Source organism: Heterodontus francisci, chromosome 16, assembly GCF_036365525.1.
Source record: "Heterodontus francisci isolate sHetFra1 chromosome 16, sHetFra1.hap1, whole genome shotgun sequence".
Lineage (NCBI taxonomy): Eukaryota > Metazoa > Chordata > Chondrichthyes > Heterodontiformes > Heterodontidae > Heterodontus > Heterodontus francisci.
The window spans coordinates 72,215,479-72,237,384 of record NC_090386.1 but is presented as its reverse complement, the minus strand read 5'-3'; the positions used below and the strand labels follow the sequence as shown (position 1 = coordinate 72,237,384).

The 21,906-nt window shown below is 42.5% G+C and overlaps 1 protein-coding gene across 5 annotated transcripts in view; it reads right to left on the bottom strand.

Moving 5' to 3' along the window:
- The window catches only part of LOC137378196 (DNA (cytosine-5)-methyltransferase 3B-like), a 313,202-nt gene that overhangs the window by 31,328 nt on the left and 259,968 nt on the right, over positions 1–21,906 (bottom strand). For 2 of the 5 annotated variants that reach the window (XM_068048370.1, XM_068048371.1), the window contains exons 20-21: positions 10,348–10,417; positions 6,713–6,831 (exon numbers count right to left, since the gene is read on the bottom strand). The exons of 1 other annotated variant lie outside the window; for it this stretch is intronic. In XM_068048370.1, the coding sequence (XP_067904471.1) occupies positions 6,713–6,831; positions 10,348–10,417 (189 nt within the window). Of the gene's footprint in view, positions 1–6,712; positions 6,832–10,347; positions 10,418–21,906 lie in introns of those variants that run through there. 2 more of the 5 variants (XM_068048373.1, XM_068048374.1) reach the window with 2 other exon arrangements.

Below are 21,906 nucleotides of genomic sequence, written 5' to 3'. Positions count from 1 at the left end.
GCCGCTGAAGGCAGGATAAGGTTCTTCAGAGGCTCATCCAAGTGAAGGCTTAATTTGGCTGTGGGGTCAATACTTTCAGATATTAACTCCTCTGGGAGGAGGAGAGTGGCACAATGATGGGGAGGCCCCACATGGAGGACCTATTCAGTGGCCAGGTGAGCTCCAGCCAGTTGAGGAAGCCATTGGATGTGGTTGAGGAGGGTGCACGGGGGCAAGAGGGCAGCCTCACGGTAACAGGAGGTGTTACCCAGCTCAAGGGTGTACCGTCAGAGGCTCAGTTTCATGGAAATGTCCAAGCACCAATGTCTACAAAGACCGCGTCTTTTCAGGCAGGTGGCAGTGGAGCTATGCAGTATACTGGATTCAGAGTTGATGCCAATGGAAGTGGTGGACATCCAATGCCTGACGCGTTAATGGTGACTTTGGCACTCGACTTTGTTTCTTGTGGTTCATAGTGATCATAGGAAATAGAAGGAGTAGGCCATTCAGCCTATCGAGCCTGTTCTGCCATTCAAACAGATCGTGGCTGATCATCTACCTTGACATCATCTTTCCCCACTATCCCCATATCCCTTGATGTTGTTAGTATTCAGAAATCAATTGATTTCTGTCTTGAACATACTCAATGACTGAGCTTCCACAGCCCTCTGCGGTAGAGAATTCCAAAGATTCACCACCCTCTGAGTAAAGAAATTCCTCCTCATCTCAGTCTTAAATGGCCTGCCCCTTATTCTGAGACCACGTCCCCTTGTTTTAGACTCACCAGTCAGAGGAAACATCCTATCTACATCGACCCTGTCACGCCCTGCAAGCATTTTGCAAGTTTCAATGATATCACCTCTCATTCTTCGAAACTCTAGAGAATACAGGCCCAGTTTCTGCAATCTCTCCTCATAAGACAATCCCTCCATCCCAGGGATTAGTCTGGTGAACCTCTGTTGCACTCCCTCTATGGCAAGTATATCCTTCCTTAGATAAGGAGACCAAAACTGAACACAATACTCCAGGTGCGGTCTCACCAAGGCTTTATACAATTGAAGCAATACATCTTTACTCCTGTACTCAAATCCCCTTGCAATGAAGGCCAACATACCATTTGCCTTCTTAATTGCTTGCTGGACCTGCATACTAGCTTTTGGTGACTCATGAACAAGGACACCCAGATCTCTTTGGACATCAACAATTCCCAACCTCTCACCATTTATGAACTACTCTGCCTTTCGGTTTTGTCTACCAAAGTGGATCACTTCACACATATTCACATTATATCCCATTTGCCATGTTCTTGCCCATTCACGTAGCCTGTCCAAATCCCCTTGAAGCCTCCTTGCATCCTCCTCACAACTTACATTCCCTCCTAGTTTTGTGTCATCTGCAAATTTGGAGATATTACAATTGGTCCCCATATCCAAATCTTTATATAGATTGTAAACAGCTGTGGCCCAAGCACTGATCCTTGCGGTACCCCACTAGTAACAGCCTACCATCCTGAGAATGACCCATTTATTTCTACTCTCTGCTTTCTGTCTGTTAACCAATTCTCAATCCATACCAGTATATTACCCCAAATCCCATGTGCTCTAATTGTGTTTACTAACCTCCTGCATGGGACCTTATCAAAAGCCTTCTGAAAATCCAAATATACCACATCCACTGGTTCCCCTTTATTAATGCTACAAGTAATATCCTCAAAAAATTCCAACAGGTTTGTCAAACATGATTTCCCTTTCACAAATCCGTATTAAATCTGCCCAATCCTATCATTATTTTCCAAGTGTCTAGTTATCTCATCCTTTATAATAGATTCTAACATTTTCCCTACTACTGACGTCAAGCTAACAGGTCTGTGGTTCTCCGTTTTCTCTCTCACTCCCTTCTTAAGTAGTGGGTTACATTTGCTACTTTCCAGTCTGCAGGAACCCTTCCAGAATCTATAAAATTTTGGAAGATAACCACCAATGCATCCACTCTCTCTATCGCCACCTCCTTCAATACTCTGGGATGTGGCTCATCTGGACCAGGGGATTTATCTACTTTCAATCCAATTAATTTTTTTGAGTACTACCTCTTTATTGATACTAATTACTTTCAGTTCCTGATTTTTACAAGTTCCTTGGTTCCCTAGTATTTCTGGGAAATTTTCTGTGTCTTCCTGAAGACAGACACAAAGTAATTGTTTAGTCTCTCCGCCATTTCCTCATTCTCCACTACAAACTTTCCTGTCTCTGCCTGCAATGGACCCACATTCATCCTTGCTAATAGTTTCCTTTTCACATACCTAAAGAAGCTTTTACTGTCTGCCTTTATATTTCTAGCTAGCTTACTTTCATAATCTCTTTTTCCTTTCTTTATCAGTTTCTTGGTCCTTCTTTGTTGGACTCTAAATTGCTCCCAATCCTCAGGCTTACCACTTTTTCTGGCGACCTTATAAGCCTCTTCCTTTGACCTAATGCAATCCTTAACTTCTTTTGTTAGCCACGGTTGGATCACCTTTCTGTTGAGTTTTTGAGACTTAGAGGAATATATATTTGTTGTAAACCATGTAATACTTCTTTAAATACTAGCCATTGCTTGTCTACCATCAAATCTTTTAATGTATTTTCCCAATCCACCATAGCCAACTTGCCCCTCATACCTTCATAGTTTACTTTGTTCAGATATAAGATCCTAGTTTCAGAATGAACTATATCTCTTTCAAACTTAATGTAGAATTCTATCATATTGTGGTCACTACTTCCTAATGGCTTCTTTACAGTAAGGTTATTAATGAGCCCTTTCTCATTGCATCATACTAAATCTAAAATAGCCCGATCCCTAGCTGGTTCTTCAACATACCGCTCCAGAAACCAATCTCGTACACACTCCAGGAAATCATCCTCCACAGTATTAGTGCTAATTAGGTTTACCCAATCCATATGTAAATTGAAGTCGCCCATAATTACAGTATTGCCCATGCTACATCCAGCTCTAATTTCTTGATTTATACTGTGCCCAACATTACCACTACTGTTTGGTGGCCTATAAACAACTCCCACCAATGTTTGCTGTCCCTTGCTGTTTCTTAGCTCCATCCAAACTGATTTTACATCTTGCTCCTTCAATCTAAGATCCTCTCTCACTAATATACTGATCTCGTCCCTTATTAACAGTGCTACTCCCCCCTCCCTCCTTTTTCCCTCCGCCTATCCCTCCTACGTGACAAATATCCCTGAATATTCAGTTCCCACTCATGGTCACCCTATAACCTTGTCTCCGTAATGGCAATTAAATCATACCTATTTACCTCTAGTTGTGCCTTCAAATCCTCTACCTGTTCATTCCAGGGATTGTCTGGAGATTTATGTGGCATCTCTCAGTTACTGGCCCATTGCTGCATAAAGGAGGTCATGGATACCACAGACAATATATCAAGTTCACAAGTGATCAGGCTAGTCAGACTGAGAGGGCAGTCGACTTTGGGCCATGGCTGGATTTCCCCAGGTGCATTGATTGTACTCATGTGGCCATTGAGGTTCCCTCAGGAGGAGCCAAGTGCCATTGTGAACAGGAAGGGGTTCCACTCCCTGAATTTTCAACTTGTCTGTGACCATCGTAAGCAGTTCATGTGAGGTTTCCTGGAAGCTGCCATGACTCTTTCATCCTTAGACCATCCCAATTACCTCAGCTCTTCAGGCAACTTGAATGCCTTCATGGCTGGATAATGGGGACAAGGGTTATCCACTGAAGAAATGGCTTCTGACCCCTATACGCAACACATACAACTGTTACCTTATGACCACAAGGGCCACCATCAAGCAGGCCATTGACCTTAGATTTAGACCAAGGTTTAGATGCCTTGATGGATCTGGAGGAGCCCTTCAATACGTACTCTCAAGGGTATGCTGCATCATTGTCATCTGCTGTGCATTGCACAACCTGGGGCTCCAGCGGGGAGCAGTGCTGGAGCCAGAGGAAGACAGTGAGCTAGTGGCATCCTCAGAGGAGCATGAGGTGCCGCAAGAGGTGCTACCCGATGAAGATGGAGCCATGTGGCCCAGCTCACTCGGCAGTGACATGCATGGCAGGGAGACTCACAATTCTCTAATCAGCAGACACTTGGCATGAGGTCAAGTGCAAGAGGCTACTGAAACAAGAAGCTCTCTCCTAGAGATGGCATTGCTGACCTCTCATAAGAGGCCCTTACCATATCTCTGTCCCATCAACACTATATGCCAAGGCTTTCTGTCAACACAGGCACTCATGAGGCACTCACTTTTACAGGCCGTCCATGTATTTGATTCCATATCTGGTCACTGTCAACTGATGCACAAAAATAAATACATGAGTCTTTATGCATTGAATGTCAAGACCGTTAACTTGCGTTAAACGTTAAAGGTTTCTGCATTTAACAAATTATCACTCAATGAAACCCCAAGTTTCAAATGCATGATTACATTCATTACATTACATTATATTACAGTAACCTTTATGGGCTGCTCTTCGTGCACCTGGAGTTGACGTGGGGGCAGCCTGCTGCCTTTCTTGCTCCAGTGCATGAAATGACTGTGGCTTGCATCCTCTGGGTGCTTAAGCTCTACTGGCATCTGGAAAATTCGGGGCCACTTGGAACCGTGCAGGGACTGCCTTAGTCATCAGACCAGCATGCATCATTGGTGTCACCATCATAGGGGTGAGGATCCGCCTTCAACAACAAAGTGCTTTGAGAGGGGCCCCCGTTGCCTTTAGCCTGCCCCTCCGCCCCTCCTCTGCCTTTCAGCTGTCACTGCCTCTGTTACCTCCTCCTGGACGTCTGTTCAGTGCTCACCAGATTGTTCCACCTGATCTACACATGCAACAAAGCAAACCCATGTGAGTGTATCTGTACTGGCGGAGGGTGCACTTGAATGAAGTGATGCAGTGTGTTAAGATGATGGTGCATCCTCAACTTTCCAGTGTAGCAGGTGCCCTTGTCTCTTTCTCATCTGCTGTATCTGCTGCAGAGGCATGATTTCAGCAAAACAGCTGCTCCTTCAACCAACCTTTGGTATCTCCCCCTGAGCAGGAGCTTACAGTGGCATTAAAAGGCCCACACATGGTCTAGGAATGAAGGACACAACCATCGCTTTACTCACTCTCAGTAGCTTCCACAGCGACAGGCTACCCTGCTGTGACCCATCCGATGTCCATGGCCTCCTCCTCCATCGGTGTCACCACAGTGCTGAAAGGCACTCTGCTTCCTATGCATTGATAGTGATAGTCTCTAGCATTATGAACGCGCTTCTCCTGCAAGCACAGACATATGCAGTATCACTCCTGTCTCATGGCCCATCCGTGCAGGTCACCCTGAGGCACTGTGAATGTGCAGCACTGCGCTGCTGGGATGGCATGGTGACACAGTAATTCAGCCATCTCAATGCACGTGAACTGGGCACCTCAATGTGGACATTGGTACCTGGTGTTGCCCTATGCATGGGTCTACCACCTGGCTTCACATTTCATGGGTGCCTTTTAATTCATGCTGGGCTTCCAGTTTGTAATTCTAAATGCCACTCACCTTTCCAGACTGTGTTTGGTCATTAAATCTCTTCCTGCACTGGATCCAGGTTCTTGCAACCACTCCTCGGCTGCTCACTATGTCTGCCACCTCCAGCCATGCCTTGCCTTCTTGGTTAGGCTTGCTGGCCTCATCCTCCTGTCTGCTGGAAACAGGACATCCCCGCTTTCTCTTACTGCCTGCAGGAACGCCTGCAGGAACACCTGCAGTGAGGCATCGCTGAATCGTGGAGTGGCCCTTCCTCTTGTTGAAGCCATTCCTCTGCTGCCTCCGTTGCTGTAGACACCCCTCCTTTTTGTCCATGACTCCAGCTTGCCTGAATACTGCACATGTGCCTCCACGCCTCAAAGCGAGCAGTTGGCACCATAACCTGCCCACCACCCTTAACTGGCCGGCTCCCCTGCCTGCTGGCCCTTAATTGGTTCTTCCTCATAAAATCGCTGAGGAAGTCCACTGCTCGATAGTGCATGCTGCCGACCCAGATAACCCCTCAACATCAGATCATCTGCACAGCCAGTAAAATTCAGGCCTCAGTGTTAGCTTATGGGCCTTGTGTTGTGAACCTGAATCCACTAGGCACTAACCTGAGACAATTTCACTTAACACAAAAAGGAATCATTCACCCCAACAAACAGGGCTGAATTTTAGCCTAGTTCCTAGAGATGGGTTTATCGCCTATCATTGGTTTAAATTAAATAAATTTTGTGCAACCATGACTACTTTTCCCCAGGCAGTTTTAATCCAGTTAAGTGCACCTACTGTGACTGAAAAGGACTTTGACATTGTTGTGTACACATTTATTTTTAGAACAAAGTTTACACATGTTTTCTGGTTTCAAATTTTTAAGGTAGCCTGGATACAGAAAATTTTCAGAAAGCTAGTGATGTTCTTTACAGCAGTAAACAGATTATAATATTTCATCATATCTGACTTTCCTTTCTTGTGAATTGTTTCACAGTGATCATTATCTGAAATGACACAATGTGCCAGATAATAATGGAATCTGGGTTCACCCACGTCCTTGATTTAAGTTATGCTGTCGAATACTGAATGGAGGCCAGATACCTGGCCATGGGGGAGGGTTGGTAATAGGTTTAGCAAGTCTGAAATGGGGGAGAAAAAAATAATTTAAAAATGGGGATGAAAGATGCATTTAAAAGAAATGCTGGCAAGGCTCACCTCTCCAGTTCTGTGCACCACAGAATATCCTCCTTCCCATTCATGATAACTGGGAAATGCTGATCCTTGCCCTGCTTGATGGAGTTCGACCTGGTCGTTATGGTCCTAACTTTGCTAAACTGTAGAACATTGTAATACAAAAGGTCAGAGTCCATTTCATGAGATATACAACTAAAAGCTCAGCTTCAACACAGTACAAATAAATTATTACCTCTATTTTACAACAGAGTAATATTCGTTATATATCTCCACCAATGTGAAGATTTTCAGTTATCAGGCTAAACTTTGTGCTTTTAGTGGGGAAAGCAGACTTAATGGGAACATGAGTCTGAGATAGGGCTAACACTGTAGTCTCAATTCTCTGACTGGTGCTGTCCCTGTGAGATCAGCTTCTAGCTGGATATAGTGAAATCTGGTTTCTTCTTATGAATAATTGTGCTGATGTGGGATAAGGTAGAATGTAAAGCTGTTCAATAGAAGCTCATTTTCCTCTTACTGCGCCATCCTGTCAAAAATGACAGTCCATGAGAACATTCGAAAATGTTCAATAACATGCAAAAAGTTAGCTTTTAGATACATTTAAGAAGTCATGAAACATGAAAACTATCAGCTAATTTCATCATCAGATCATTTATTTGGCTAAATTTGAAGCTACAAGGTCACAATCATGCCTAATGTGTATCCTCAAACAATGTCCCTGCTGGAGTCTGCAGGGTCAGAGTGAGGGCATTTAATTTACATGGGGTCAGGCAGACACAAACTGCCATTTTAGGTGCATTTCTTGTGCCTGCCTCCCAATGTGTGCCAGAAACTTCAGCACCGGCCTGTGGGAGTGGTTGAGTTTTCCCAGGCCCGCCATAACTTCAGCCATTGTCCTACTGGCTGCCTGAGCAAAAGGACTGATCTGGAGATTTTTTTTCTGTAAAATGTCTTTGAGGGTCTAGGCCACTTGTCTTGCCACTAGGCCAATCAACATGATCAGACTTGACACCTTGATCTACATTGTAGTTTAACAGCAGCTTCTGAGCTGAGTATCTCCCCCAAAAAGCTAAGGCTAGGTCAATTGAAAATGTCAAAATTGAGATTGACAGATTTTTTTTATTAGTTAAGAGTATTAAGGGATATGGGACCAAATTAGGTAAATGGAGTTGAGATACAGATCAACCATGATCTAATTGAATGGCAGAGCAGGCTTGAGGGGCTGAATGGCCTACTTCTGTGTCTATGTCCCTATTGTCAGTATGCCATTAATAGAGAAGTTGTCTGAATGGGCTAAATGTACTTTAATGCAGGATAAAGGGAGTAGTGAAGGACGCAACAAGCACTGTTTAGCAGAGGGTATGTGTAGCTTATCAGCATATGGTCGGGAATACGCAAGGCAGCAGATTCGCTGAACAACTAGCTGATTCCTCATGTATCTTGCTGCAAGTTGTTGAGAAGGATCTCCTTCTGTTGTTTGCTCATCTTCCCCCTGTTCTTCCTTGTCCAATGAATACTGCTGCTGCTGCGCCTTTTCCAAATGCAGGCATCTCTTTATTTTGGAGTTATGCAATATGCAGTACACCATTATAATGTGGGAAGCTCTGTGGAGCATATTGTAGAGAACCCCCAGATGCCAAGGCACCAGAGTTGCTTCAGGATCCTTATGGTGCACTCAATAATCATCCTGGTGGTACCCTGGTGTTGATTATACTTGTGTTGCTCAGGTGTGGCATGGTTTCAGAATGGTATCATGAGCCATGTCTGAAGCTCTTGTTCCTCCAGCAGCCATCCTGTCATACTACTGGGAGGGTCGAATATTGGGGGGGGATGGTAGACTGGCGGTGGATAGATGTGTTCAGACAACTGACTGGGTACCTTGCAGAAATGTGCATGATCCTATTTCTGTGATAGGACACTAGCTGGACAGTAATGGAATGGTTGCCTTTTTCTATTGATGACCACTACTTGTCTGGTATTCTAGTGCACCAATGGCAATGTGCATGCAGCCCAATGCACTTTTCTTCAAATGGATCCACAAAAGTGATTAATGGCCAGTTTACTGTGTGTGCTGCGTATGGCTCTCTATGAGCAGCTTCCCATACCTATCTTCCAATAGTCTGGTGTTGGTTGCTGAGGCTACTGCACCTCCTCCTTCAAATGTTCCCCCATCTAAATTAAACTGGCAATTAGTAGCAAACACAAGTACCGAAAGTGACAAGACAAAAAAGTGAAAAAGAAATGATCTGGAACTCCCTTGGAAATCTTGACAGCAACAAAGCTTCAGTGTAAGCACTTTAACTATAATCTCAGAATATAATTCTCTACTGTGCCATTTCCATTTCTCACAAAAGCCATCCTTGTATTCTTTCTGACTGAGTTTGCAATTATGAACAATGAATGGGGAAAAGCCATCTCGGCTTCTTAATCCTGATTGCTATCCAGTGACCCAGGCTGTGTGTCTGTGTGGAAGATGAATGAGGAAAGGATTAGGCTTGGCTGTGATGCATTTAAGAAATAGAAGGAGGAGTAGGCCACTCTGCCCATTGAGCCTACTCTGCCAGTCAATATGATCATGAATGAACTGTCTACCTCAACTCCACCTTCCTGCAGTATCCCCATATACCTTAAACCCCTTAGCATCCAAATACATATCGATCTCTGTCTTGAACAGACTGAACAACTGAGCAGCCACAGCCTTCTGGGGTACAGAATTCCAAAGATCCATAACCATTTGAGTGAAGAAATTTGGTTGCAAATAGCCCACTGACACCCATTGTCAAAGCTCACATGAGAATGGCTACATTTGCATGGTTCTGGATTGTTGCCAGTGCCTATGGAACCAGACTCTAGCAATAGTCAGTGTTTCCTGAAGAGGAAGGGGTAAAATAGGCAGTTTTTTAGACTTGTGCCAACTGGTTTCAGTAGAGCTCTTGCAAATGTCAGGAGACGAGATTTTCATCTGTCTATCCTAAACTGCAATCCAACAAGCTGAAAATATAATTTCATAACCCACTCCATAGCCACCGGCTTTACATTGAAAAGAATTCTTCAAACCAGCACCAATATGGATCAAAATTTGTCATGTCAATCTTTTTACCAACATAAATGAATATAAAATTCTGATATTTTCAGCAAATTTTCATTCCCATTATTTTTGTTTTGAGAAAATAATAATACAATTGCAGAATCCTGTTTTCAACTATTATAAGGAGTATGATAACCATGGGTCTAGAAAGGTTGCAAAGGGCCTAGAATAGCAGGGCTAGGTGATTCATAGATTCCTTTAGAGAACTTCCAAAACCTCTCTGGAATTTCACATCTTTTACAGAAATTGGGAAATGTTGTGACCAGTGTGAGTTACCCCAGCAATACTCAGTGCCTTCAGGAGAGGAGAGGAAAAATGGGGCATTGCTGTGGTCTTGTGCTAACTGGTATTTATGTTGAGAATACCCAAAAAATTGTGTAGAACTCTTGCAGCTGTCAGAGAGAAGAGACTTTAACACAGTGGTCTTTAAAAACAGCCCATGGTATTTTTCATGCTTACACATTTTTGAGATTGAAATATACAGAAAGCTCTAAAATATGGTAAATGCTAAATAGACATTCACCTAAAAATGATAAAATCTATTAAAGCCATGTCATATAAAGCTTACCTTTGCTATCCTACCATGCTCAAGGCAGTCCTGGAGTTCCAGTTTATCTGCTGAAGAAGCAACCAGGGGCCTGAGAATGTGGAAAATCTGACTTCAGTGCCAAATATTCCATGTATTTTCTGTAACATGCATTTTCAAGCAATGTGGAGGTATTTCTTCATTTTATAAGAGGACTAACTACAGTAATAACAACAGCTGAAATATTTATTGATGCTGGCCAAAGGAACAACAATATTCACTATGAAGAATTGTAACCAAAGTATTCAGAACAGTTTCTACTAACATCACATCAACAAATGGAAGTAAATAACCTGTAATCGGACAGTGACAGATACAATAACTATTACAAATACGTGAGATATGGCAAAGCAGTTACTAACTATAATGGAGCCTTTTCCAGAAATATATAATTTCAATGATAAATTTGTACAAAACAAGATTCCACTGCATGTGTTTTAGGGAACAGATTAATGGAGCAGTATGTTTAAATTGTTCTATACTCAAATTATACTGCGCAGTATGAACGATTGTTAAGTACATATTCCTGACAAAAATAAAATAGGATCAGACATAGATTCCACAGGTGGAAGCCATTCAGCTCATTGGGCCTGTCCCAGCTCTTTGAGAGAGCTATTCAATTAATCCTAGTCTTCCTTTAAGGCAAAAGAACCCAATAGGGAAAGCGAGTCAGCCATGGCTAAAAAAGGAAGTTAAAGGTAGTATTAGATCAAAGTTGCCTAAAAAAGTCGTAAGCCGGAGGATTGGGAGAATTTTAGAATCCAGCAAAGGAGGACCAAGAAATTGATAAAGAGAGACTAGAATATGAAGGTAAACTAGCAAGAAATATAAATACAGATTGTAAAAGCTTCTACAGGTATGTAAAAAGGAAAAAAATTGGTAAAGACAAATGTGGGTCCATTACAGGCAGAGACAGTAGAATTTAAAATGGAAAATAGAGAAATGGCAGAGAAGCTAAATAATTACTTTGTGTCTGTCTTCACAGAGGAAGCTACATGGAGTCTCCCTGAAATACTTGAGATCCAAGGGTCTAGTGAGAATATGGAACTGAAAGAAATTAGGATTAGTAAAAAAAGTAGTATGAGGACTGAAAGTTGACAAATTCCCTGGGACCCGATGATCTTCAGCCTAGAGTGTTGAAAGAGATGGCTACAGAGATAGTGGATGCATTGGTGATCATCTTTCAAAATTCTATAAATTCTGCAATGGTGCCTGCAGACTGGAAGGTTGCAAATGTAACTCTACTGTTTAAGAAAGGAGGGAGAGAGAAAACGGGGAACTATAGACCTGTTAGCCTGACATCAGTAGTAGGGGAAATACTACAATCTTTTATAAAGGATGTGATTACTGGAAAATAATGGTCTGATTGGGCAGAGTCAACATGGATTTATGAAGGGGAAATCGTGCTTGACAAACTTGTTAAGACTTTTTTGAGTATGTTATTAGTAGAGTGGATAAGGGGGAACCAGTGGATGTGGTGTATTTGGACTTTCAGAAGGCTTTTGATAAAGTCCCACATAGGAGGTTACTAAGCAAAATTAAAGCGCATGGGATTGGGGGTAATATACTAGCATGAATTGAGGATTGGGTAGCATGCAGAAAACAGAGTGGAGGAATAAATGGGTCATTCTCAGGTTGGCAGGCTGTGACCAGCAAAGATCAGAGTTTGGGCCCCAGCTGTTCACAATCTATATCAATGATTTAGATGTGGGGACCAATTGTAATATTTCCAAGTTTGCGGATGATACCAAACTTGGTGGGAATGTGAGTTGTGAGGAGGATGCAAAGAGGCTTGAAGGGGATTTGGACAGGCTGAATGATTGGGCAAGAACATGGCAGATGGAATATAATGTGGATAAATGTCAGGTTATCCACTTTGGTAGGAGGAATGGAGGTGCAGAGTATTTCTTAAATGGTAAGAGATTGGAAAGTGTTGATGTCCAGAAGGTCCTTGGTGTCCTTCATAAGTCACTGAAAGCTAGCATGCAGGTACAGCATGCAATTAGGAAGGCAAATGGTTTGTTAGCCTTTATCACAAGAGGATTTGAGTACAGGAGCAAAGAAGTCTTGCTTCAATTGTATAGAGCTTTGGTGAGGCAGCACATGGAATATTGGGCTGGATTTTACAGAGGCTTCGAAGTCGGGACTCGTGGCGGGAGGCGGGGGGCATGAAGATTGCCCCGAATGAGGCCTGCCACGGACCTTGACGCCAGAAGGGCCCGTCCTGATATTGCCGGCAGCGGCGAGGCCTCCTGGAGGATCCCCGCTGCTCGGCGACTGACCGTAATTTAAATATTCAAATTCATAAATTTACCTGAGTTAACGGCGTTCCCGTTGCCTCCTGAAGTGCTGCCGCAATCTTCATCCCGGCAGCCGGCAGTGCTGCGCCTTTGGATCCCCATCCGGGGAAACGAGGTGCAACACCTGCGGCGAGGGGGGAGGAGGTAAGTTTCACAGTGGGGGGAGTGGGGTCAAACTATTCTGATTGGTGCAGGGGATGGTGGGAAGGGGTAAAGTTAAAGGTTTGTGAACTTTGTGGGGGGAGAAGGTCAGGTACACAAGGTAAGTACTTTTTGGGGGGGGGGCAAGAAATGAGTGTATTGTTAATGGGGGGTGGTGAGAGGGGCTTAAAACATGTATGGAATTTTTTAAGATCAGTTTTATTAAACTTTCCCTTTAAGCATTTAAATTAAATGTAAGGGCGCGGCCATGTAAATGAACCGCAGTGTATAACAAAGCAGCGGCTCCACGGAGTAAAACCGCGCTTGCGTGCCGACATCTTTTACTGAACGCAACATAAAATTCAGCCCATTGGTCGGAATTTTACGGTGGATGGACAGCAGCCGGACTCCAACATGAAAGTCGGAGGTGAACCCGCTTCCGCCTAGCCTGTGGATCCACGCCATATTTTATGGAGCCCCAGGCTTTAATTGTCCCGAGGCGAGACTTCCACCCACTTGAGGGAGGAGGTCCCGCCTCATCGGGTTGCCGGCCAATCAGCGGGCCGGCATCTCTTAGTCCCAGCAGCGCCACCAGGAGCGGTGGCCACTGCTGGGACTGCAGCCAAGCCGACGCCATGGATCGAGGAGGGAAGGTAAGTAGGGGCATGCCTCACCAGGGGGATCGGTCCTTCCCTGGTGAGGCTGGAGTGGTCCTTTGGGGGGAGGGGGCGTGTCTTGGGTCCCGGGGGTGGGTTGGGAGGCGGGGGCGGCTCTCAATCGGGCACCCTGTGCCTGACTGGCATACCCCCCCGGGGTACGGAAAGGCTGGCAGGTATCGCTGGGCGGCCTTCCATGTCCCCAGCACACCCACTTGCCACGTGTAAAATACCCTTGGAGGTGGGTGAGGGCCCTTAAGTGATCACTTAAGGGGCTTGATTGGCCTCGGGCGAGCGGGCGGGCCGTTTCCCACCCCCCCCACCCGACCTCCATAAACTTGTCCGGAGGCAGAAATGGGGCGGGTAGGACTCCCGGAGCCTGCCACTCAATTTTACGCCACCCCCATGCCACCATCCGACCCGCTGGGGCGGCTTAAAATTCCGGCTATTGTGTACAGTTCTGGTCCCCTTGCCTGAGGAAGGATATACTTGCCATAGAGGGAGTGCAGCGGAGGTTCACCAGACTGATTCCTGGGATGGTGGGATTGTCCTATGAGGAGAGATTGAGGAGACTGGGCCTGTATTCTCTGGAGTTTAGAAGAATGAGAGGCAATCTCATAGAAACTTACAAAATTCTTAAAGGGATAGGCAAGGTAGATGCAGAAAGGATGTTTCCCCTGGCTGTGGGGTCTAGAACCAGGGGACACAATTTCAGAATAAAGGGCAAGCCATTTAGGATTGAGATGAGGAGAAATTTCTTGATTCATAGCGTGGTGAATCTTTGGAATTCTCTGCCCGAGAGGGTGGTGGAAGCTCAGTCACTGAGTAAGTTCAAGACAGATCGATAAATTTCTCATTGCTAATGACATCAAGGGATGTGGGGATAGTGCGGGAGTATGGTGTTGAGGTAGACGATCAGCCATGATCTAGAATGGAGGACAAGGCTTAAAGGGCTGAATGGCCTACTCCTGCTCCTACGTTTTTTCCCAAGAGCCCTGCAAATTTCTCCACAAAGGTGTTGTAATTGTTAGGCAATAATTAAGATTTATTATAAAGATTATTATTTATTTGCTGGCTTACAATACCTTGGAGAAGAGAAGGCTGAGAGGTGATTTGATAGAGATATTCAAATTCTTGAGAGGTCTGGACAGAGTAGATAGAGAGAAACTGTTCCCACTCATGAAAGGATCAAGAATGAGAGGGCACAGATTTAAAGTATTTGGTAAGAGAAGCAAAAGTGACATGAGGAAAAACTTTTCCACGCAGCGAGAATTCACTGCCTGAGAGTGTGGTGGAGGCAGGTTCAATTGAAGCATTCAAAAGGGAATTAGACAGTTATATGAAAAGGAAGAATGTGCAGGGTTATTGGGGAGAAGGCAGGGGAATGGGACTGAGGGAGATGCTCTATCAGAGAGCCAGTGTGGCACAATGGGCCGAATGGCCTCCTTCTGCACTGTAACAATTCTGTGATTCTGTGACTAAACTGAAACATAATTTTAGCATCTCTAAGTATTTCTGTCAACTGTTGTAAACCTTTCACTACAGACAAAAGGCATTGTACTTTAAATCTTATTGTGGAATGACTCCTAATGCACTCATATCAAATTACTGTCTCTGCTATTTAATAGAGGTGTTAACCAAACCAAAATAAACAAGTTAACACCTTCATTAATCTAGCAGCGAGGGGAATGATGTAAGCATATCAGCATTCGTGCAATAGCATTGTTCTCAGTAATTTGTATCAAAATGGTGATTAGAAATACTAAAATTCATTAAGTTCTCTGAACCTCAGACAGGTTCCATTCAAATTTTCCACAAATGGATATGAATGTAAGAATCCTGACTCAATCCAATCCCTACTTCTTATTATTTATTTAAATTATATTTGTCCTATGTGAATGCATTCACTGTCCCCACGGCCTTATATAATGTACATGCATACCTGAGACTCACATCCAGTGTACCCATCCCCAATACAGAATTCATGCATCTTAAAACATTTTTGCATGTCACAGACAGTTCATGCATGTAGACAGAATGAATTCAATTCTCATGCTCATGCTAGAGACTGAAAGTGAGCTGCACGATTGTATTACACCAAATACAATGTGGTAGTAATCGAGGGCACATACCCATTTACAGCTAGATTAGGATACAGTGAATTCCTATTATTGTCACTTTTTAGCCAGAGATGGGAGAATGAGCAAGAAGTGATGATAAAACCTCATTCCAATATGCAGAAATTTTCCTCAGGAAAACATGCAAGCCCCATTTTTCAATACAAGAGACTGAGAGCCATTTTGTAATACAGGTCAAGGCAGTTTAGTTACTTATTTCAGTGTAATTTACTGCTGATTGGCAGAGATTTTCATGTCCCATCTGTGCACCGAGAGCTTTGAACACATTCATCTGTTTGGTCTTTACAAGAAAGTAACAAGGTCTTTACATGGATGTATCAAAATAGCGATTGAGTGCAAAATGACAAAGTTTAGGCCTATATTGAATATGGCTCGACCAAACAGATCAATGAAGAAAGAAGTGTGACAATGAAAGGTACAATAAGCAAATTTTCCCATCATATACTGTGCATATCAATGTTTACAAGTGACAAATCTAAGACACTCTGCTTGCTTGTTTGCTTTATCTTTGAAATGAGTGTTAATAGTACTCTTCAATTTGATCTCATCTGAAATAAGTGACAATGTGAACCCTAGTATTATTAGTATGATTTAGTAGCTTAGAAACCATAGAAAGGTTATGGAACAGAAAGTGGCCATTCAGCCCATTGTGTCTACGCCGGCTGAAAAACTAGCCGCCCATTCTAATTGCACCTTCCAGCACCTGGTCCGTAGCCTTGCCGGCCATAGCACTTCAAGTGCAGGTCCACGTACCTTTTAAATGAGTTGAGGGTTTCTGCCTCCACCACCGATCAGGTCAGCGAATTCCAGACACCCACCACCCTCTGGGTGAAGACGTTTCCCTCATGTCCCCTCTAATCCTTCTACCAATCACCTTAAATCTGTGCCCCCGGTAATTGACCTCTCCACTAGGGGAAACAGGTCCTCCCTGTCTACTCTATGTAGGCCCCTCATACACCTCAATTAAGTCACCCCCAGCCTCCTCTGTTCTAAGGAAAACAAGCCTAGCCTATCCAATCTTTCCTCATAGCTGCAATTTTCAAGCCCTGGCAACATTCTTGCAAATATAGAAACCGTAGAAAGCATCATGACACAAGAGAACTTATGAACACATTCATCCAATTGGAGTTTACAAGAAGATAACAATTGTTGGAAATTTCCTCAAGGTTTCTCCTGATCTGCTGCTGTAACTTCAGCAGTAGATCAGTGTAAATCCAGTTCATGTATCTACTTGAGGTTACAGTGGCCAATCAGGGAAAAGCCCTATGAAATTCCCAGCAAATATCTTTATATGCATGAGGTTTTTTTTGAAATGATGACAGTCAATAAGAGTAATGGGTTAGAGTTTCCATTTTGGATGCAATTGGGAAATAGGATTTGAAATCGTGCTGTTAGGTTGCAGTTAGAGTTTGCGCTAAAATTGATTTGTATAATCACAAATGTAAAATCTTTCGATATTCAATGATGTATTTATGGTGGTATCCAGTGCAGTTTTATCAAAACAGCTGAAAATGGGTTTATCACTAAAAGTTAAACATTTATAATAAGTGTCTAGTCTTCCACCTGTGAGTAACCTGATTTTAAACACTGAAAATGGCAAAGTTATACTGAATCATTTTTTCATTGGCATACACTAATCAGTTTCTTAGTAAATTAAATACTTTTAATATGTAAGATCTATTAAACATGTTTGCCCAAGAAAGCAAGTTCAGTTTGAAAACCCTCCTCGAACTGTCACAGCTGGTGAAAACTTGCCATTGCCACTATTTCGATCTTAGAATTGGTCAGGTTTGTAGACAGGACCAGCATCGGACAAAGTTATTTTTAAACAAGCGTTAAAAACATTGCAGAAACTCGATTTACACTAGATGTAACTTACGCAGGGGTTTCAGCCAATTTCACTCGAATTGCACTGCTAAACCTAATGCAAACTAGCAGAAATTCTACCATAATGCATTTAAGTGTGCCCTGTCACGGTGCTGCCGATACACATAATAGAGTTAAAATTTGGAAAATACATGTTACATGTCAATCAGACTCAAAAGTAGCAGAGCTATTAGTCAGTTATATTCTTGTCACGCTATACAAAATACAAGAATTTTTAGATCAAAAGAGGGCAATAAGTTTAAAAAGACTAGTGCTTTTTCATTAACCTCAGCTACCCAGTTTTTCAGTGTACTTCTCAGATCGTTCTCCGGCAGTTAAAGAACTGCTTCATGATCCCAATTATATTGTCCACTCCTATGACTTTACCCAAGAACTTATTCCACAATTCTATTATCTTGGGGTGAAAATTATTGCCTAACTTCCCTTTTTACTCTCAATTTCCTCATTCTTAAATTTATACGGGGTGAAAGTATTCTATGTCAGCAGAGCGAAAGGGCTTGTTGTAAATCAGCTGCCGATTTTTCATCGTACCTGATCTTCTTTCCACTGAAGTTCACAGAACAATAATCCAAACATTTTTTGGAGATTCATTTCCTAGTCTCACCATTGCCTTTACTTGGTTTGAAATTAAAAATCTTGACGATATTTTCAAAGTTAATGGATGAGGGAAAAAAAAATCAGCTGTCGATTTGCTATGAGCCTGTTTCATGCTGCTGGCGTCTACCAATTTCACTTCATTATCCCTGGGAGTTTTGTCAATCCCCTTCAAAGATTTGAGAACTTCAATTAGGTCACTTCAAAGTCTCCAGTTCTTCAAAGGAAAGAAATTCAACTTCCTCAATCTTTTCTTGTAATTTTAATTACTGAAACCTGAAATCACTTTTGTTGCTTACCTAGAGGAAGTAATAGACCAGATAGAGTGAGACTAATCTGATTGCCTGTTCCCAAAAAATAATCTCTCCTCGTAGCTCAAAACAAATCAACCTTATTACCACCCCAAACTGTCTGTTTCGTCATATTCCCATTTCATAATTTTGCGACCGGAATAATATGAGGAATATAAATTATTCAGATACAGGTTTCTCAGTTACTGAACTGGGCTGTAAATGATGCACTGCTTACAGTGCTGTATCAAGTAATGTATGAACAGCTCATGTTGCTGCATGTGATCTGAATGAACTAGCAAAGCTGCTTTAACACTGTACCCTGGTAATTGAAATCAAAATCAAGACCAGTTCTGTGAAATGTTCAACAAAACTTTAACTAATCAGCATGATGTCTGAGGATTATCTTTCATATAATTAGAATTAACATTACTTTTACTTCATAAAGGAGAGGATGCTAATGAGTGCTTCAGGCATAAGAAAATTCTGTTATTTTTGAATAATAAACTAGGACTTAAACAGCAGTCTTCTGGAAGACTTTGTGGGAAAAATTCACATATATTCAAAAACAGGCACACACGGAGCACAGGGATTGATGCCTCTGCTTGAATGAATAGGTCCAAGGCACACCTAATCCTGGGTCTTTGGCTACAATGTCATTGAACCAGCCAGCTGCGGACACCTAATGGACATCTCTCATTGCTGAAGAAAAGGCCTCGAGGATTGGACTGGGAGTGGGACAGCATGAAGGTGGTAGATTACCCTGATTATCTCAACCTTGAGTTTAAAATAATCTTGAAATTATTCAATGTTGCCAACACTAATAATTCACTGAAATGTTTTTCCAATGCTCATGATTCACATGGGAGATTTAAGAATACAGTCATGGCTTAGGCTATTCCAACATCATTCTCTCCTATAAAAGCCTGACAAAAGTTTCCCTAAGTGGATACTGTCCTTACAATCTGCATCTTTCATTTTTTGCTGTACTGAGTCAACATAACCAAGAGCGAACACTTGCCTTACTTAGGAATAATACTGGAACCTATGCAGAACTTCCATCAATTTTGTGCAAATTATAACAATAAAATGTATTTACAATTAGCTAATTTAAAGAAACAAATGTTATAAACAGATACTATATAGGTCAAGAAATAATTTACAACAAATGCAACTATAAAAGAGTCCATGTTCTCTCAACACTTTCTGACAAACTCTTGGAATGGCACAGTCTCTTGAATTACTTAAGTCTCCAATTCATAGAGTTTAATGAATCTGAACATGTATTGACCACTACCAGAACTGTGGAACACTCAAAGATTATTTTGCATTACATGCCTTTAATTAATTTGAAATATAAATATTTGTCCTTAACAGCCAACTTTGATGAGCGTACAGATCAGATACAATTGATTAGGAGGTTATTCAATGAGTTGACACATAGCTGTTTCAATCCCAGGACATCATAAAATGTGAGAGGCTAATGTCATATCACAAAACCACATTCCTGTCTGAAGAACCTGCTGGTTATAATAAAACCATGAGCATTATAGACATATTACAGGCAAAGAAAGCCTTTATTTTACTTAATTCTTGATCAAAGAATTATTTGCTTATGAGTTAGGGAAGTAATCTCTGAGCTATTTCAGTTTTTAATAAGGAGAGTAAAGTCCACCTAGAACCAGGATACAACATTTTTAAAAGATATATATACTAGCCTATCAAGGTGAAATTCAATTATACACAGCTGCTTTTTGTTTAAATTTACCAAATAAATTATGAGTCTGAAAGAATTTTTCATAAATTAAGGGATAAATGAGCGAATGGTGAGTTTCACAATGCTGATTATATCAGGACACGTCCTTTTTTGTCATACATATATTTTATAGTTTGGTGGGGGTTATTGAGATTTAAGGCTGCTTTCTTGGCAACACTGTTTGCAGTGCAGACATTGACAGCCAGTTGCTCCAGTCGTTGATCTTAATGATGTTCACACTGAAAGATTATTGATTGTGATACCAATATTGCAGGTTGGAGACATAATTTTATTTGATGGGGGCCAATGGTGGGACACGGAAAAAATTGCAACTTTGCACATCCGAGGCTGGATTTTGTACTGGAGATGGGAAACCCCGCTCCTGCCTTTTTGTGCCCCCACCAGAGCGATCCTCCGGTCTTTTTGATACTAAGTTTAAGGAGGCGGGATCCCCATCCTTTTAAAGGAAATTGCCCATGGAGGAGGGACCTCTCCCCCACCACCCCCATCCCCCAAGCCCGCAGGGAGTGCATCTCACTTTACAAAGCATTCTCCCACCACCGCTACTGGTAAGATTCCAGTGGTGGCAGGAAGAGGCCCTTAATTGGCCGTTAATAGGCCACATAAGGGCTTCAATTGACCTTTGGGCGGGAAGGCTGTCGTTGGCCTATCCCGCCCCCGGGATGATCGCTGGGCGATTGTCCCTCCGCTCACCGCCCCCCCCCCCTCCCCACCATGATACTCCATGCCCCCCCACCTCCGATCCTGCCTTGGGGGGCTCATAAAAAACCTGGCCCCAGTGTCTGGTTCAAGTACTTCCAGATCAGGTGCTACAAGAACAAGATGCAAACAAAAGCTCCCTCTACTCTACCCCAACAATGTACCTTAATCCTGACCTCAACAGAACACTCCCTATTACAGTGGTGTGAGTAGTTTAATTTTGCACACAGACCATCACTTTGACTTCTGTGTGCCATCTCACATAAGGATCTTTTATAGGTCACAGAGAATAAAAAGCTTTCCTCCCATCAATTAGAGCTGGATCCAAGCTCAGGTCCCAGAGATGAAAGGACACTGTGGTACCTATCATAGGTTCACCAAAATTTTAAAAATAAGGAGCAAGCATACATTTAAGAGGGTTAAAGAGTCCAGTTAACAATATTATCAGATAAATAGTTAATGCGCTTGTATGAAATTCCTCTTGTCACTATCTTGGTGTAGGTATAACCCATTTATTCTAAACAGGTTAACACCTCTGTTAAAATAGTGACAGAGAATGTCATATAAACAGGTTAAGCATTCATCTATTAATACTGCCAATATAATTTCCAGCCTTTTGTAGACTAGCATTCAAATGCATGTTTGAACAACAGTTCCACCTGAAGGAAGCCATAATAATATCACACTTTATAAAGAAAGAAAGACTTGCATTTATATAGTGCTTTTCACTATCATCAGACATCTTAAAGCGCTTTACAGCCACTGAAATACTTTTGAAGCATAGTCACTGTTGTAATGTAGGAAAAGCAGCAGCCAATTTACACACAGAAAACTCCCACATACAGCAATGTGAAAATGACCAGGTAATCTATTTTTGTGATGTTGATTGAGGGATCAATATTGCCCAGGATACTGGGTATAACTACCCTGCTCTTCAAAATAGTGCCATGGGATCTTTTACATCCACTTGAGCAGGCCGCAGATGAATTCTCATCCAAAAGACAGTACCTCCAGCAATGCAGCTCTCCCTCAGCACTGCATTGGAACATCGGCCTTGAC